The 18,855-nt window shown below is 53.2% G+C and overlaps 1 protein-coding gene across 1 annotated transcript; it reads left to right on the top strand.

Moving 5' to 3' along the window:
- Positions 1-666: 666 nt before the first annotated feature.
- On the top strand, positions 667-7,596 carry UBE2S (ubiquitin conjugating enzyme E2 S). Its single transcript, XM_033224473.1, has 4 exons — positions 667-1,231; positions 1,855-2,002; positions 4,280-4,470; positions 7,117-7,596. The coding sequence occupies exons 1-4, from the start codon at positions 1,229-1,231 to the stop codon at positions 7,441-7,443; spliced, it is 669 nt and encodes a 222-aa protein (XP_033080364.1). The 5' UTR covers positions 667-1,228; the 3' UTR covers positions 7,444-7,596.
- Positions 7,597-18,855: the final 11,259 nt, after the last annotated feature.

The following is an 18,855-nucleotide window of genomic DNA, read 5'->3' as shown; positions in this document are numbered from 1 at the left end:
GTGTCCATTTCCTAGAGAGGGAAACTGAGTCCCAGAGAAGGTGGGTGTGGCTGGAGGCCATGGGTCAGGCACAGGCAGAACCATACCCTGAATAAACGTCTTGGGACTCTCTGACTTCTTTCCCTGGCATCACAAAGGAACCCAGTGCCCATCTGTCACATAAGGAAACTGAGGCTGGGGTCTTCGATGAAGCCTGGCAGGGGTCGGAGTCACACACGGAGGGCAAGGCTGTCCAAGCCTTCAAGGTCATTCTGACTGATCTTTGAGCCCTCGCAATACAGGACGTGGGCCCAAGACCATTTCCAGCACAAAATGGCGCCTCGTAGAAAAATGTAGCCGGAGTTTCAGCGCCCACCTCCACCATGGTTCAGAGGAGGGGGCGCGGGCTGCTGCGCACACCTCATTTGCATGTATAAAAAATCAGCGGATTTCGTTGGCTGGGAGCGGTTTGATCTGCACGAAACTGGGTCTGTATTGGTCGCTATCCATTCCTGCCCGCCCTCTGACCGATCTGTCAGCCATTGGCCCATGAGAGTCTCGTGACCCACCAGTCACGAAGGCGCATCCCTATTGGCCCCAGCGCCTTCCATCACGCGTTTAAAACCCCCGAGTCCCGCCTCTTCTCGCCACGCTCCAGCCTCCAGGAAGACCGTTAGTCGCGTGCGCGACTTCCTCGGGGTCAGGGCGCGCGCGCGCGCGCGTAGGCCGGGCCGTGGCGGCGTCTCATTCAAACGGCCCAATCAGCGGCCGCGTCGCCTTCCCCGTCCCCTTCCTCTCTACTTCCCCTTTTCAGCCTCTCCGTTCTTTGAGAACCCTCCCCGACCCCCGCGGGCCCCCATTGGCCGGCCCGCTACCCAGCCCTCTCCGCCACTTCTCTAGCTTCTGACCACAGTTTGCGGGGAAGGGAGCGAGCGCGTCGAACACCAAGGAACGTGCGCGCTGACGTCACGGTTGAAGCTCGGGGACTGAGGGGCCGCGGAGGGCGTGGCCTGCGGGCGGCTATAAAGAGGCGGTGGTGCGCGCGCGGTTGGCTCAGTGCTGCCGGGCACCGGGGCGGCGGATTGGTGAAGGCTGTTTGCGGCGGACGTCGGAGGCAGCGGGGAGCGGAGCGGGGCCGCCGGGGCCTCTCCAGGGCCGCAGCGGCAGCAGTTGGGCCCCCCGCCCCGGCCGGCGGACCGAAGAACGCAGGAAGGGGGCCGGGGGGACCCGCCCCCGGCCGGCCGCAGCCATGGTAAGCGCGGACGGTGAGGCCCAGGAGGGTGGTCGGGGGTGTCCCTGAGGGAGGAGATGGAGCCTCAGGGGCCTCACGATGGGCGGCCTTGAGGGATTTGAGGGCCAGCCTGGGGGTCCCTGACCCGGGATGGGCCCGAGGGCCTTCCTGCAGGCAGAGCAGGAGCTCTGGCGGCCCCCAGTCTTCCTGGCGGCGAGGGCTCCGGGCGCTTTGCGGCCCGCCCATGGGTGTTACCAGGAGCAAGGACGCCCCGCCGCCATCTCCAGACCTGAGCCGGGGTTTCAAGGATGCTCTAACCAAAAATTAGTGGATAAGGGGGAGAGAGTAGATCTCTGGCCTACGTGGAACCACGGGAGCCCAAGCAGGATTAGGAGCGGGCTTTGGGGGTTTCTGGGGTGGGTGGAGTTATGTGCAAGCCCCCCCGCGGGAACCCGCCCCCATTTCTGTTGGAAACTCTGCCTGGGCTGGTGACCTGAAGCATTCTGGGTGAGGGTCTGGGAGTTCAAGGGTGATTGACAGCCGGGGGCCACTGTGTCAGGACTTGGGCAGTCTCCGCATCTATAGGCCCTGAGGGAAGCCCAGCTCTTAACACCCGCTCACCCTGCTCTCCCATCCGTGCCCAGAACTCCAACGTGGAGAACCTGCCCCCGCATATCATCCGCCTGGTGTACAAGGAGGTGACGACACTGACCGCAGACCCACCCGATGGTATCAAGGTCTTTCCCAACGAGGAGGACCTCACCGACCTCCAGGTCACCATCGAGGGCCCGGGTGAGTTTGGAAGGAAAGAGGGAAGGGGCTGCTGCTTAGATCCTCCATCGCCCCACAGGGAAGTACCTGTTACGGGCTGGTCTTGTGTCAGGTGCTGGGGATGCAGTCGTGGACCGGGCAGGACGCCACAAACGACGATTATGTACTTGTTTCCCGTAAGAGTTGAGAAATACCTGTATGGAACAGTACTCTAGATTTGAAGCAAGGCTTTCAGACATGGCTTCCCTGGACCTGAGAGTGGGTAGGAATTAAGTAGGAATGGCAAGAGAGTTCCAGGTGGTGGGGATGGTGTCAGCAAGGGCCTGGGAGGGTGGGCCAAATGATCTCAAACTCCATCCTGCTGTGAGTGTCAGGGCTGAGGAACCAAGGAGATGCAGATGGTGGAGAGACAGGTCATAAATACCCACATGCTTTGCGGAGTGATTTAGAATACTGTTTCATGCAAGCTACATCTCTGTTATCACCAGAATGCCTACAAAGTCGGGATTTGAGCAGAGCCTGTGAAGTGTGAAGGAACAGTCTAGTCCGCTGTGGTAATGGTGGTAGGTGGTCAGGGCAGACCTGAAAGTGGTGACAGTTGAGGGCCCTTCATGCCTTGCTGCAGGGGGCATGGGATCATGAGAATGGGAAGGCTCCCAGGAAGGCCCTGGAGCAGGTGGAGCTGGGTGCATGGTAAAAATACATGAAGAAAGTTGATGGTGAAGCTGCCGAGGTCTTTTAGGGCTTCTAGGCCCCTGCAAGGAGTTTGTAGAGGAAGCTGGTGGAAGGTTTAAAGCAGGGGTGTGACAGATCCCTCCAAAGTTCCTATCTGACTATAGTGAGGAGAGCCGGCCTGGAAAGGGGAAGAACTCAGAGGCCAGCCAGGAAGCCAGCCTTGGAAATGGGATGAGATTCAGGGGAGGACCTAGTGGGCCATGCTCAGACTGCTGATGGGCCAGCGGAGGGACAGTATTTTGACCCATGCAAGTGGGTGAGCGGGAGAAGCGTTGACTGAGGTGGGAGACTGTGGAGTTGACAGACAGTTGGATCCTTGATCTGAAAGGCATCTTATAGGAAAGTAAGTGCGTACTCGGGTCCCTGCCACCTGGGAACGGCCTGTGACTGGAGTGGTCACTTGGGCTGAGAAAGGGTATCCAGGGGAGTGCAGACGAGCTCGATAGTGACACAGGTGGGGGCTGCAAGTTGGGCATCATCTGTGAGGTTCTGGGGGAGGTCCTGTGGCCCCCTAGGAACCCAGCCTTTCTTGTTGTTTTTTGTTTTGGTTTTTTTTTTCCCCTCGTAACAGAGTCTTGCTCTGTCACCCAGGCTGGAGTGCCATGCGCAATCTCTGCTCACTGCAACCTCCGCCTCCTGGGTTCAAGCAATTCTCCTGCCTCAGCCTCCTGAGTAGCTGGGATTACAGGTGTGCACCACCACGCCCAGCTAATTGTTTGTGTCTTTAGTAGAGACAGGATTTCACCATGTTGGCCAGGCTGGTTTCGAACTCCTGACCTTGTGATCTGCCCACCTCAGCCTCCCAAAGTGCTAGGATTACAGGCGTGAGCCACCGCGCTTGGCTTTTTTTTTTTCAAACATAGTTTTGCTCTTGTTGCCCATGCTGGAGTGCAATGGTGCGATCTCGGCTGATTGCAACCTCTGCCTCCCGGTTTCAAGGGATTCTTCTGCCTCAGCCTTCCGAGTAGCTGGGATTACAGGCATGCACCACCATGCCTGACTAATTTTCTATTTTTAGTAGAGGCAGGGTTTCTCCATGTTGATCAGGCTGGTCTTGATCTCCTGACCTCAGTTGATCTGCCTGCCTCAGCCTCCCAAAGTGCTGGGATTACAGGCATGAGCCACCACGCCCAGCCTCTTGCTCTTAAGAATTCTACAGCCTGACTGAGTGTAGTCATTCCCGCCTGTAATCCCAGCACTTTGGGAGGCTGAGGGGAACAAATTGCTTGAGCCTAGGAGTGCAAGACCAGCTTGGGCAACATAGTGAGACCCACCAGGCCTGGAGGCTGTAGTCCCAGCTACTTGGCAGGCTGAGATGGGAGGAACACCTGAGCTCAGGAATTGCAGGCAGCAATGAACTGAGATTGTGCCACTGCAGTCCAGCCTGGGTGACACAAGAGACCCTATTTCAAAAAAAAGAAAAAAAGAATCCTCCAGTCTGATGACAGAGCTGGCAGGGCATCCACCTGCATTACAGCCGGACTGTGGAGACTGGACTTTGGGGTGTTGAGGTGCCTTGGGAGTCCTGAGTGCCCTGACCCTATGCCCCTCCCTCCACTCCAGAGGGGACCCCATATGCTGGAGGTCTGTTCCGCATGAAACTCCTGCTGGGGAAGGACTTCCCTGCCTCCCCACCCAAGGGCTACTTCCTGACCAAGATCTTCCACCCAAATGTGGGCGCCAATGGCGAGATCTGCGTCAACGTGCTCAAGAGGGACTGGACAGCTGAGCTGGGCATCCGACACGTACTGCTGGTGAGTTCTGGGCTGGGGCTGGGCCTCCTGCCTCCTGCCTCCTGACTCTGGAGGTCCACTGGTGTCTCAGCCATAGCGCTTTGTTGAGTTTTTCTGAATCCACTCTGGAGTGGTTGAAGGTTTCCACATAAAAATCCAGGTTGCTAGCTTTCCTGGAAAGATGGACAGTGCCAGACCCAGGACACCAAGTACTGTTGAGAAGTGCCCAAGGGCACCTTGCTATGCAACGAGTGGTGGAGTTTGTATTGTAGGATGGTTTTTCTCTTCTCTCTCTTTTTATTTATTTTTATTTTTTTTTTGAGACAGAGTCTCGCTCTGTCCCCCTGGCTGGAGTGCAGTGGCGTGATCTTGGCTCACTGCAAGCTCTGCCTCCCAGGTTCCTGCCATTCTCCTGCCTCAGCCTCCCAAGTAGCTGGGACTACAGGCGCCCGCCACCGCGCCCGGCTAGTTGTTTTTTTTTTTTTTTTTTTTTGTATTTTTAGTAGAGACGGGGCTTCACCATGGTCTCAATCTCCTGACCTTGTGATCCGCCCGCCTCGGCCTCCCAAAGTGCTGGGATTACAGGCGTGAGCCACCATGCTCAGCCTCTTTCTTTTTAAAAACAAGGATAGGGTAGGCCAGGTGCAGTGGATCACTTGAGGTCAGGAGTTCAAGACCAGCCTGGCCAACATGGTGAAACCCCGTCTCTACTAAAAATACAAAATTTAGCCAGGCGAGGTGGCGGGCGCCTGTAGTCCCAGCTACTCGGGAGGCTGAGGCAGGAGAATTGCTTGAGCCTGGGAGGCGGAGATTGCAGTGAGCCAAGATTGCGCCACCACACTCCAGCCTGGGCAACAGTGAGAGTCAAGGGTCTAGTTAGAAGCTTTTCTTTCCTTCCTTCCCTTCCTTCCTTCCTTCCTTCCTTCCTCCCTCCCTCCCTCCCTCCCTCCCTCCCTTCCTTCCTTTTTAGATACAGGCTCTTTGTTGCCCAGGCTGGAGTGCAGTGGCGCAATCATAGCTCACTGTAGCCTTGAATTCTTTCTTGGGCTCAGGTGATCTTCCTGCCTCAGCTTCCTGAATGGCTGGTATTACAGGCATGCACCATCATACTTAGTTTTTATATTTTATATTTATATGGTTTGCAGAGATGGGGTCTCATTAGAAGCTAAAGCTGAGTTTACATGTCGTACAACTCACTGTTCCAAAGTATCAGTTCAGTGGTTTTTTAATAGCGATAGGGTCCATAAACCAGTGTTTCTCAGCCAGAGGTGATTGTGCCCCGCAAGGAGTATTATGCAGTCAGGAGACCAAAAAGGTTGTCACAACTCGGGGGTGCTGCTGGCATCTAGTGGGTGGAGGCCAAGGGTGCTGCCCAAATCCTGCAGTGCACAAGATGGCTCCATAACACGGAATGACCTGGCTGCAGTGTTGCCGAGGTAGAGGCATCCTGGTCTAGGCTGGTGCTCCAAGGTCTCCACAGGCTGCTTACAGCCTGCTGCCTCCCCACCCTTCCCACAAGCTGAAAAAAAATTAACCAAATTTCTAATGAGTCCCTGGGGTACCTGGCAGAGAGGGTGGGGAATTGGGGTTTCCTACCATGCACAGGGAGAGGATTGAGCTCCAAGGTAAACAGACCCCAAACCTTTCCCTCCCATGTGCATCGCCTCCCTTCCCCTGGGGTGTCATTGGAGGCTGCTGGGAACACTGGCACTGAGCTCCAGGCCTACTTGCTGCTAGGTCGACATCTGGGCCTGTCAGGGGCTCAGCCAGCAAGAGAGCCGCAAGAAGGGCAGCTAGACCTGCAGTGTGGGTGCAGTGATGAGAAACAGGGTGGGAACCTGTATCCTGGTCACCATCAGTGATATCCGCTGAGCATCTGCTGAGGCAGGTACTGTGTGTGTGTCATAGTGGCCACAGAGAGCAAACTGCTGTAGCCAATTTGCCCAGACCCACTTCAGAGGATACAGCAGGGGCTGCCGGTCACACCTCTGCACTCCAATTTACCCCTCAGGACGGGCTGATGAAGGGTGTTAAGAGGAATCTCTGGACCACCCTTGAAATGCACCTCAGGCCACCAGTCCTCGTGTCTTGCCCTCTTGTGTATGGTCCAACCCATCTAGAGTCTTAGGCTGTGAACTTGGGATTTCTGATAAAAGACCGTGAGAGGTCAGGATTTATGCTGGATCTGGAAAGATGGGGAGCTTTAGAGTCCAACACACAGGTGTGAGTTCCTCACATCCTGAGGCCCTGGGGAAGTCTTTTCCCTCTGTCCAGACTCCAGGCCTCATTGAACCAGAGGGCCTCTGAGGTCATGCTGAACTGCACGGAGGCAAATTCAAAACCATGATAGGACTCAAGTCTGGGGCTCAGGCAAGTAATGGACTCCTGAGAGGGGTTCCACCGAGGACTCGGGACATTTCAAACCACTGGGTCTATGGTATCGTGTCCTTTTGGGAACATGAACTGTAGGCAGGTCACAGGAAAGTGGGCTCTGAGGGAGACAGGGAGCAAGGATGAGGGAGGATGCAGCGTAGCATAGGTAGGGCCTGGATCTGCAGCTGAGTTGGGAGCAGAAGGAACAGCCAGAGCGGAGGCCACCCTCTTGTGGGGGCCTGGGGGTCCCTGTAGGTTGCCCGACCCTCCGTGACCCTGGGCCTCTTCCCACAGACCATCAAGTGCCTGCTGATCCACCCTAACCCCGAGTCTGCACTCAACGAGGAGGCGGGCCGCCTGCTCTTGGAGAACTACGAGGAGTATGCGGCTCGGGCCCGGCTGCTCACGGAGATCCACGGGGGCGCTGGCGGGCCCAGTGGCAGGGCCGAAGCTGGTCGGGCCCTGGCCAGTGGCACTGCAGCCTCCTCTACCGACCCTGGGGCCCCAGGGGGCCCGGGAGGGGCTGAGGGTCCCATGGCCAAGAAGCATGCTGGCGAGCGCGATAAGAAGCTAGCGGCCAAGAAAAAGACGGACAAGAAGCGGGCGCTGCGGCGGCTGTAGTGGGCTCTCTTCCTCCTTCCGCCGTGACCCCAACCTCTCCTGTCCCCTCCCTCCAACTCTGTCTCTAAGTTATTTAAATTATGGCTGGGGTCGGGGAGGGTACAGGGGGCACTGGGACCTGGATTTGTTTTTCTAAATAAAGTTGGAAAAGCAGTTTCTGTGTCTCACAAAAGCCCCAGGACGCTGCATTTGCCACGTGTCTCTGGGAGATTGGCTCCCCTGCCCAGGCCCCGGGTCCTTATACAGCCTCCCGGACTACAGCAGTAGGTCCATCTAGCTCACCAGCCCTCCTGTTTGAGGATTGGGTCCACCTCTTTGTTCTGTGGGGGTAGAGCAGTCACAACCCCTCTTTGGAGTCAGATTTCCAATCTAAAGTGGGGTGGGGACCTGGAGGCTGCTCCTGGTGGCCTGAGTGGCACTGCCCTATATCTCTCCCTCTAGAATAATGGACACGTTGGTATGGCAGTGGTATTCCTGCTCAGGATGGCCAGGTGCGAGCAGTCTGGCATGAGGCTCGCCTCGTCTGTCTGGTTCTGGACTGGGTCAAGGTTCAGTCCCCTTGAATCATCTGATCCCGCTTTGCGCTAAAGATTGGTTTTTCCCTTGTGGGCAGCAAAGCCTGTTCCCACATGTGTTTCTGCACTACAGATCACAAAGCCAGTGGCTTAAAACAACACCCACTTCAGACTTTGTTGGAAGTCTGGACACAGCTGAGCTAGTCCCTACTTAGTGCTTTGCAGGCTAAAATGGAGGTATTGGTTGTTCATGTTCTTGAGTCTGGGTCCTCTTCCATCCAAGCTCATGGTTGTTGGCTGATTTCAGTTCTTGTAGAGCTAGGGTCTTGGCTCCAAGAAGCTGCCCCTCCTGGGGCCCTGGCAGGCCTGATTGACGGGGCCCCATTCTCTTTGAAGTGCTCACCGATTAGGTCAGGCCCATCCAGATACTTAAGTGATAATGACTGAATCACAGGGGTGAGATCCCAGCTTAGCCTTAGTTTCTGCCCTCAAGGGGAAGGGATTGTCCTGGGTGTGCACGTCAGAGGGTGGGGAAACTTCCCATTCTGTTAATGGGTTTAAGTTATTTAGACCAATGTCTCATTAATTTAAAAAAAAAAAAAAAAAAAAAAGGCCGGGCACAATGGCTCACACCTGTAATCCCAACTTTAGGAGGTGAAAAGATCACTTGAGACCAGGAGTTAGAGACCAGCTTGGGCAACACAGTGAGATCCCATCTCTACAAAAAGTAAAATACATTTACGATAAAAATGACAAGTTCTGACCCATAGGAGGGTGGAAAACTCAAGGGCTGCTTTTGTCCTGAAGGAATTTGCCTATTCTAATAAAACTGAAGTTGAAACCTAGAACTCAGCCTCTGAAAGGGGTCTGACCCTTCCTTGAGCCCTTGCCTCCAGTGAAGGTCCCCCAAGCTAAGGGACAAAAGGAACCAAAAGTCTGCACTCCTCCCTACCTCTAGCGGTGCTGGGAGCAAAGGAAAGACAAGAAAACCTTTCAGATTTTCAGACCAAATTCACATCACTGACCGTCCAAGAAATCTTAAGCTCTGCATTTATCGTCAAGCATTTCTGCATGAGAGAAGCAAACAGTCCTTGTTGAAGGCAGCTGCCTGCATCCCAGGCCTCGGGGAACCCACTGAAATAATTTAACGAAGTACATAATAAAAATCATATTTGCTCTTATCCCCTGACAGAGTTCCTAAATCCCTTGGAATCTCCTGGGTATTAATAGGAGCAGTCTTTGTTCTAATGAAGTCATCTGTGATGGGCCCCTGCGTAGCTTCAGGAGCTGGGTGGTCATTAGAAATACCAAGACAGGGCCGGGCGCGGTGGCTCACGCCTGTAATCCCAGCACTTTGGGAGGCCGAGACGGGCGGATCACGAGGTCAGGAGATCGAGACCTTCCTGGCTAACATGGTGAAACCCTGTCTCTACTAAAAATACAAAAAATTAGCCGGGCGTGGTGGTGGGCACCTGTGGTCCCAGCTACTTGGAAGGCTGAGGCAGGAGAATGGCGTGAACCCGGGAGGCGGAGCTTGCAGTGAGCTGAGATGGCGCCACTGCACTCCAGCCTGGGCGACAGAGCGAGACTCTGTCTCAAAAAATAAAAAAAAAGGCTGGGCATGGTGGCTCACGCCTGTAATCCCAGCACTTTGCGAGGCCAAGGCAGGTGGATCACAAGGTCAGGAGATCGAGACCACGGTGAAACCCCGTCTCTACTAAAAGTACAAAAAAATTAGCCGGGCGCTGTGGTGGGCGCCTGTAGTCCCAGCTACTCAGGAGGCTGAGGCAGGAGAATGGTGTGAACCCGGGAGGCGGAGCTTGCAGTGAGCCGAGATTGCACCACTGCACTCCAGCCTGGGTAACAGAGCGAGACTCCATCTCAAAACAAAAAAAAAAATCAAGACAGAATTAGACAGTTGGGAATTTCAGCCCCACCCACCCCTACCAACCTCTGGGAAGAGAGGAGCTGAAGGTTGAGGTCAATGACCAATAGTCAATGATTTGTCTAATATGCCCATGTAATGAAACCTCCATTAAAACACTAAATGGGGCTGGACACAGTGGCTCATGCCTGTAATCCCAGCACTTTGGGAGGTTGAGGCAGGCAGGTCACCTGAGGTTAGGAGTTCAAGACCAGCCTGGACAACATGGTGAAACCCCATCTCTACTAAAAATACAAAAATTAGCTGGACATGGTGGTGCATGTCTAATCCCAGCTACTCAGAAGGCTGAGGCAGGAGAATCACTTGAACTTGGGACGCGGAGGTTTCAGTGAGCTGAGATTGCACCACTGCACTCCAGCCTGGGTGACAGAGGAAGACTCCGTTGAAAAGGAAAGGATGGGCCGGGCGCGGTGGCTCAAGCCTGTAATCCCAGCACTTTGGGAGGCCGAGACGGGCGGATCACGAGCTTAGGAGATCGAGACCATCCTGGCTAACCCGGTGAAACCCCGTCTCTACTAAAAAATACAAAAAACTAGCCGGGCGAGGTGGTGGGCCCCTGTAGTCCCAGCTACTCGGGAGGCTGAGGCAGGAGAATGGCATAAACCCAGGAGGCGGAGCTTGCAGTGAGCTGAGATCCCGCCACTGCAATCCAATCCGGGCGACAGAGCAAGACTCCGTCTCAAAAAAAAAAAAAAAGAAAGAAAAGGAAAGGAAAGGAAAGAATTGGCCAGGCATGGTAGTGTGCGCCTGTAATCTCAGCTCTTCCGGGGGCAGAGATGTGAGGGTCACTTGAGATGGGCATGTTGACGCTGCAGTGAGCTATGATCGTGCCACTGCACTCCAGCCTAGGTGACAGAGGGAAACCCTTCCTCAAAACAAACCGGGCACGGTGGTTCACCTGTAATCCCAGCATTTTGGGAGGCCAAGGCTGGTGGACCACTTCACGGCAGGAGTTCAAGAGCAGCCTGTCCAACGTGGCGAAACCTCGTCTCAACTAAAAATACAAAAATCAGCCAGGCATTGTGTGCATGCCCGAAGCCTCAGCTATTCAGGTCGTTGAGGCATGAGAATTACTTGAACCCAGGAGGCGGAGATTGCACTGAGCCTAGATTGCACCACTGTACTCCAGTCTGGGCAAAAGAGTGAGACTCTGTCTTAACACCCCTGCCACTCCCCCGAACACACAACAAAATGTATAACAAGTTCCTACAAATGAATAAGAAAAAAACACAAAAAATGAAAGAAAAATTGGCAAAAACACTTAAGCACGTCACAACATAGGAAATCCACATGGTTATTCAACACATGTAAAGGTATTCAACATCATTAGTAATTGGAAAAATGCAAATGTAAACCAAGATTGAGGCCATTCCACTCCTAGATGAACAACAATTAAATCTGAGAATACCAAGTGTTGACAAGGTGGCAGAGCACTGGGAACTCCTACAGACTCCAGTTGGAAGACTGAGATGGTAAAGCCTGTTTTGAAACTTTGTAGTAAAGTCAAAACAACTCAACTTATTACTCAACAATCTTTTTTGTTTTGGTTTGGTTTTCATTTACATCGAGGTTCCGTTTGTTTCTATTTCTTCACAACCATCCATGCAGGGGTAACTCCCTCCTGTGTCTCAAGCCCAAATCCCACTCTAGAAATTCACATTCCCATTTCTTTCTTTTTGTTTCTTTGAGACAGATTTTCACTACGTCACCCAGCCTGGGGTGCAATGGCGCAATCTCAGCTCATTGCAACCTCTGCCTCACGGGTTTCAAGTGATTTCATGCCTCAGGCTCCCGAGTAGCTGGGATTACAGGCATGAGCCACCAAGCTGGGCTAATTTTTGTATTTTTAGTACAGACAGGGTTTCACCATGTTGACCAGGCTGGTCTTGAACTCCTGGCCTCAAGTGATCGGCCTGCCTCAGCCTCCCAAAGTGCTGGGATTACAGGCGTGAGCCGCCGTGCCCAGCCTCACATTCCCATTTCTGACTCTACAGGGCACAGGTTGTTTTCTGTAAAAAGATGGGGTATCACTATGCTGTCCAAGATGGCCTCAAACTCGTGGGCTCAACTGATCCTCCCACCTCCCACCTCAGCCTCCCTAGTAGCTGGGACTATAGGCACGCACCGCCATGCCCAGCTCTCATACATTTGAAAATACACAACAGATTTAAAACATTTGTCCCGATTACAAACAGTATAAACATACTTGTATATTCAAGAAACAATACCATACAGCACAAACGTAATCAAAACTAAGCAAGTCACAAAAGATACTACAGCTTGAATGCCTTCATACACAATTCATAAATAGGCAAAAATAAATTCTCCTGCTGAACATACATATGTTGGTGGTAAACTATAAAACTGTAAGAGAAAACAAGGAGGTTGAGTGTAGTGGCTCCTGCCTGTAATCCTAACACTTTGGGAGGCTGAGGCAGGCAGATGGCTTGAGCTCACCGGTTCGAGACCAGTCTGGGCAACATGGCAAAACCGTGTCTTTACAAAAAAACACAAAAATTTTCTGGACACCGTAATGTGCACCTATAGTCCCAGCTATTCAGGAGGCTGAGGTGGGAGGATGGCTTCAGCCTGGCAGGCAGAGGTTGCAGTGAGCCAAGATCGTGCCACTGCACTGTAGCCTGGGCGATAGAGCAAGAGCTTGCTTCAGAAAAGAAACAGGAGGCGGACCGGGCACCGTGGCTCACGCCTGTAATCCCAGCACTCTGGGAGGCCAAGGTGGGCAGATCACGAGGTCAGGAGATCGAGACCATCCTGGCTAACACGGTGAAAACCCATCTCTACTAAAAATACAAAACCTTAGCTGGGCATGGTGGCGGGGGCCTGTAGTCCCAGCTACTCGGGAGGCTGAGGCAGGAGAATGATGTGAACCCGGGAGGCGGAGCTTGCAGTGAGCCGAGATTGGGCCACTGCCCTCCAACCTGGGCCACAGAGTGAGACACCGAGATACCGTCTCAAAAAATTTAAAAAAAAAAAAAAGAAAGAAAAGAAAGGGAAGGGGAAGGGAGGGGAGGGGAGGGAAGGGGAGGGAAGGGCAGGGCAGGGCAGGACTTTCCTAAAAGTGAGAATACTGTTTACTTCCAGCCAGGGTTGAAAACTTCGGTGGTTTTGAGTGTTTGGTAATCTTCCATTTCCTGGCCTGGGTATTGGTTACATAGGTGTTTTATGATTTATTTACTTTTTTTTTTTTTTGAGACGGAATCTCGCTCTGTCGCCGGGGCTGGAGTGCAGTGGCCGGATCTCAGCTCACTGCAAGCTCCGCCTCCCGGGTTTACACCATTCTCCTGCCTCAGGCTCCCGAGTAGCTGGGACTACACGCGCCCGCCACCACGCCCAGCTAGTTTTTGTTTTTGTATTTTTTAGTAGAGACGGGGTTTCACCGTGTTAGCCAGGAAGGTCTCGATCTCCTGACCTCGTGATCCGCCCATCTTGGCCTCCCAAAGTGCTGGGATTACAGGCTTGAGCCACTGCGCCCGGCCATCATGATTTTTTTAAGTGTATAAATACATTTTATGCACTTTTCTGTGTGTATGCTATATTTCAGAATTTTTAATTTTAAAGTTTTTTATTTTTACAAGTTTACATTCTTGTTGCTCAGGCTGGAGTGCAGTGGTGCCAACATAGCTCACTGCGACCTCAAACCCCCCCGGGCTCAAGTGATCCTCCGATCTCAGCCTCCCAAGGAACTGGAACTACGTGTACACTACCACGACCAGCTCATTGTTTTTGTACAGATAGAATCTCACTATGTTGGCCAGGCTGGTCTCAAACTCCTGGGTTCAAGGGATCCTCGCATCTCAGCCTCCCAAAGTGCAAGGATAACAGGCTTGTGCCACTGCGCTCAGCTGAAGGTTACCATTGAGTCAAAACAGCAGGTGGAATACGCCTTGCATGGGACACTACCAGCCATGTAAAGAAGTGGGGGCAAAAGAATACATATATACATTTCCCTGCATTTGCATAGCGTTTCTCCAGAAAAATACACAAGAACCTGCTAACATTGGGTGTCCCTGATCAAGGGAACTGGTTGTCCCAGACACGAGAATGAGAGGGAGCCATTTCATTGTAGAAATTTTGATTTTTTTTTTTTTTTTTTGAGACGGAGTCTCGCTCTGTTGCCCAGGCTGGAGTGCAGTGGCCGGATCTCAGCTCACTGCAAGCTCCGCCTCCCGGGTTCACGCCATTCTCCTGCCTCAGCCTCCCGAGTAGCTGGGACTACAGGCGTCCGCCACCTCGCCCGGCTAATTTTTTTGTATTTTTTAGTAGAGACGGGGTTTCACCGGGTTAGCCAGGATGGTCTCGATCTCCTGACCTCGTGATCCGCCCGTCTCGGCCTCCCAAAGTGCTGGGATTACAGGCTTGAGCCACCGCGCCCGGCCTTTTTTTTTTTTTTTTTGAGACGGAGTCTCGCTGTGTCGCCCAGGCTGGAGTGCAGTGGCACAATCTCCGCTCACTGCAAGCTCCACCTCCCAGGTTCACACCATTCTCCTGCCTCTGCCTCCCTAGAAGCTGGGACTACAGGCGTCCGCCACCACGCCTGGCTAATTTTTTTTTTTTTTTTTGAGACGGAGTCTGGCTCTGTCGCCCAGGCTGGAGTGCAGTGGCCGGATCTCAGCTCACTGCAAGCTCCGCCTCCCAGGTTTACGCCATTCTCCTGCCTCAGCCTCCCAAGTAGCTGGGACTACAGGCGCCCGCCACCTCGCTGGGCTAGTTTTTTGTATTTTTTAGTAGAGGCGGGGTTTCACTGTGTTAGCCAGGATGGTCTCGATCTCCTGACCTCGTGATCCGCCCGTCTCAGCCTCCCAAAGTGCTGGGATTACAGGCTTGAGCCACTGCACCCGGCCTGGCTAATTTTTTGTATTTTTAGTAGAGACAGGGTTTCATCGTGTTCGCCAGGATGGTCTCGATCTCCTGACCTCGTGATCCGCCCGCCTCGGCCTCCCAAAGTGCTGGGATTACAGGCGTGAGCCACCGCGCCCAGCCAGAAATTTTGATCTTTAAAATGAGAAAAAGAAGGCCAGGTGCAGTGGCTCACACCTGTAATTCTAGCACTTTGGGAGGCCAAGATGGGTGGATCTCTTGAAGTCAGGAGTTCGAGACCAGCCTGGCCAATGTGGTGAAACCCTGTTTCCACTTAAAATACAAAATTAGCTGGGCATGGTGGCGCATGCCTGTAATCCTAACTACTTGGGAGGCTGAGGCAGAAGACTCGCTTGAACCCGGGGATAGAGGTTGTAGCGAGCCGAGATCGCACCACTGGACTCCAGCCTGGGCGACAAGAGTGAAACTCCGTCTCAAAAAAAAAAAAAGGCTAATATTCATCACGTGGTACTCCAACTCTCCTTCCTTGAGGCAAATGATGTTTGTATACTGTGACTATCTAGAGGCATTAGATGCATATGCAAGCAAATACACATGCATCTTATTGTTTAAATATTTTAGGCCAGGCACGGTGGTTCACACCTGTAATCCCAGCACTTTGGGAAGCTGAGGCAGGCGGATCACAAGGTCAGGAGATGGAGACCATCCTGGCTAACACAGTGAAACCCCGTCTCTACTAAAAATACAAAAAAAATTAGCTGGGCGTGGTGGTGGGCGCCTGTAGTCCCAGCTACCCGGGAGGCTGAGCCAGGAGAATGGCGTGAACCCGGGAGGCGGAGCTTGCAGTGAGCTGAGATCGCGCCACTGCACTCCAGCCTGGGCGACAGAGCGAGACTGTCTCAAAAAAAAAAAAAAAACTTAGCTGGGTGTGGCGGCTCACACCTGTCGTCCCAGCCGCTCTGGAGACTGACGTGCAAGGACTGTTTCAGCCCAGGAGTTCAAGGCTAGACAGAGCCATGATCTCACCACAGCACTCCAGCCTGAGAAACAGGGTGAGATTCTTTCTTTTTTCTTTTCTTTTTTTTTTTTTTTTTTTTTAGACGGAGTCTCACTCTGTCACACAGGCTGGAGTGCAGTGGCATGATCTTGGCTCACTGCAACCTCTGCCTCCTGGGTTCAAACAATTCTCCTGCCTCAGCCTCCCGAGTAATTGGGACTACAGGTGCCTGCCACCACGCCCAGCTAATTTTTTGTATTTTCAGTACAGACAGGGTTTCACTGTGTTAGCCAGGATTGTCTTGATCAGACCTTGTGATCCGCCTGCCTCGACCTCCCAAAGTGCTGGGATTACAGGCATGAGCCACTAGCTGAGACCCGGTCTCTTAAAAACAAAATAGATTTGTGGCTGGGCACGGTGGCTCACACCTGTAATCCCAGCACTTTGGGAGGCCAACGCAGGTGGATCACTGGAGGTCAGGAGTTCAAGAACAGCCTGGCCAACACGGTGAAACCCCATCTCTACTAAAAATACAAAAATTACCTGGGCATGCTGGCAGGCACCTGTAATCTCAGCTATTCGGGAGGCTGAGGCAGAAGAATCGCTTGAACCCAGGAGGCGAAGGTTGCAGTGAGCTGAGGTCAGAGTGTGCTGAGGTCATGCCATTGTACTCCAGCCTGGGCAACAGAGCGAAACTCTTGTCTTAAAAAAAAAAAAGGGCCGGGCGCTGTGGCTCAAGCCTGTAATCCCAGCACTTTGGGAGGCCGAGACGGGCGGATCACGAGGTCAGGAGATCGAGACCATCCTGGCGAACACGGCGAAACCCCGTCTCTACTAAAAAAATACAAAAAATTAACCGGGCGAGATGGCGGGCGCCTGTAGTCCCAGCTACTCGGGAGGCTGAGGCAGGAGAATGGCGTAAACTCGGGAGGCGGAGCTTGCAGTGAGCCGAGATCGCGCCACTGCACTCCAGCCTGGGTGACAGAGCGAGACTCCGTCTCAAAAAAAAAAAAAAAAGGTTGGCGATTGCCAGGGGCTAGAGGAAACATGAGTAGGAGTGGCTGCTTTATGGATACTGGGTGTCTATTCGGGATGACGAAATGTTCTGGAATAAGATAGGGGTTGTGGTTGCAAAGCTTTGTGAAAACTAAAAATCACTGAATTGTGCACTATAAAAGCATGGACTTTATGTTATGTGAATTACATCTTTTTTTTTTTTTTTTGGAGACAGTCTTAATCTGAGCCTAGGGACCCGCTAGGAGCTTCAGGGAGGAGAGAGGCCTCAGAGGTTGCAGCCTAAGGAGGCTGGGAGACTGGACAGGGCCAGATCCAAGGCCTTGCTGGCCCTAGAGAAGGGTTTGGGCTTTTATTCCTCATGGAGGGGGCGTCGGCCAAGGAGGATGACACGTCTGATTTATCATTTTTTTTTTTTTTTTTTTTTTTTTGAGACGGAGTTTCGCTCTGTCGCCCAGGCTAGAGTGCAGTGGCCGGATCTCAGCTCACTGCAAGCTCCGCCTCCCGGGTTCCCGCCATTCTCCTGCCTCAGCCTCCCGAGTAGCTGGGACTACAGGCGCCGCCACCTCGCCCGGCTATTTTTTTGTATTTTTTAGTAGAGACGGGGTTTCACCATGTTAGCCAGGATGGTCTCGATCTCCTGACCTTGTGATCCACCCGTCTCGGCCTCCCAAAGTGCTGGGATTACAGGCTTGAGCCACCGCGCCCGGCCTGATTTATCATTTGTAAAGATCAATTTGCTCCTGTGTAGAGAACAGCCTGGAGGGACAGCAGGAGAGCGGGCGGATGTGGGAGGCCGGTGGGAGCAGGGACCGCTGGAGGTGTGATGCGGACATGCTAGGGATGGCTGGGCCTGGAGGAGGGCCAGGTGTTCAAGAGGAACAGAGGAGAGGGGTGCTGGGGAGCCTCTGGGGGATTAGCTATTGAGGGGTGTGTTTAAATAAATGGCTTCGTCAATGCAGCACATACGCTGAGAGCCACCGAAAGGGGCCCGCAGCCTGTGTGTGCTGACGAGACAGCCCAGTGCATGAGGGAAAAGGAGCAAGGTGGAGGTTCCTGTTGCCATGCTCCAAGCTGTGTAGGACATTAAAAGATGAAGGTGCGGTGGCTCATGCTTGTAATCCCAACACTTTGGGAGGCCGAGGCAGGAGGATTGCTTGCGCCCAGGACGTCAAGACCAGCCTGGGCAACAAAGTTAGACTCTGTCTCTACAAAATATCTTTATAAATTAGTCAGGTGTGCTGCTGCACACCTTAGTCCCAGCTACACAAGGGGCTGAGGCCGGACAACTGAGAGAGCCCAGGAGTTGGAGGCTGCGGTGAGCCATGATTGCGCCACTGCACTCCAGCCCAGGCAACAGTGAGACACTGTCTTTTTTTTTTTTTTTTTTTTTTTTGAGACGGAGTCTCGCTGTGTCGCCCAGGCTGGAGTGCAGTGGCGCGATCTCGGCTCACCGCAAGCTCCGCCTCCCGGGTTCCCGCCATTCTCCCGCCTCAGCCTCCGAGTAGCTGGGACTACAGGCGCCCGCCACTGCACCCGGCTAGTTTTTTGTATTTTTTTTTAGTAGAGACGGGGTTTCACCGTGTTAGCCAGGAGGGTCTCGATCTCCTGACCTCGTGATCCGCCCGCCTCGGCCTCCCAAAGTGCTGGGATTACAGGCTTGAGCCACCGCGCCCGGCCGAGACACTGTCTCTTGAACAAAAAGATGAGATCTGCATGCACATGCGTGAAGTTTCCGAAAAGGAGACACGCAGGTGGCTGACTTAGGGGCTGGGATTCTGAGAGTTTCTTCCCCTGCATACTCCTCTTTCATTTGCAGTTTTTCAAGACCACATGCATATTTCACAATGAAAGATTTTAAAGTAGATGATTTTATTCCAGTAACTGGCTACAAGAAAAACAAAGGGGAATCAATACAATTCCTGGGCAGAGCCAAACAGCCTGGGCTGGAAACGCAGCCGAGGACAGAATGATACTCACAAACACAGGCGGGAGGCTGGGCAAGCTCATGGCCCCACAGGATGGCGGGGCAGACCTGGAGCCACCAGGCATTACTGCACATGGATCTGGTGTCTTCCAGGTGCTCGGGAAACATGAGCATT

This window comes from Trachypithecus francoisi, unplaced genomic scaffold (assembly GCF_009764315.1).
Source record: "Trachypithecus francoisi isolate TF-2019V2 unplaced genomic scaffold, Tfra_2.0 Lachesis_group12, whole genome shotgun sequence".
Taxonomy (NCBI): Eukaryota; Metazoa; Chordata; class Mammalia; order Primates; family Cercopithecidae; genus Trachypithecus; species Trachypithecus francoisi.
Note: the sequence above shows the minus strand (reverse complement) of the source record. Positions and strands in the feature narration are given on the sequence as shown.

Excerpts from the sequence above, each read along its gene's own strand:
- UBE2S (XM_033224473.1), top strand. Across the intron at positions 2,003-4,279 it reads GGTCACCATCGAGGGCCCGG|AGGGGACCCCATATGCTGGA; the intron begins GTGAGTTTGGAA and ends CCTCCACTCCAG. Across the intron at positions 4,471-7,116 it reads GCATCCGACACGTACTGCTG|ACCATCAAGTGCCTGCTGAT; the intron begins GTGAGTTCTGGG and ends CTCTTCCCACAG.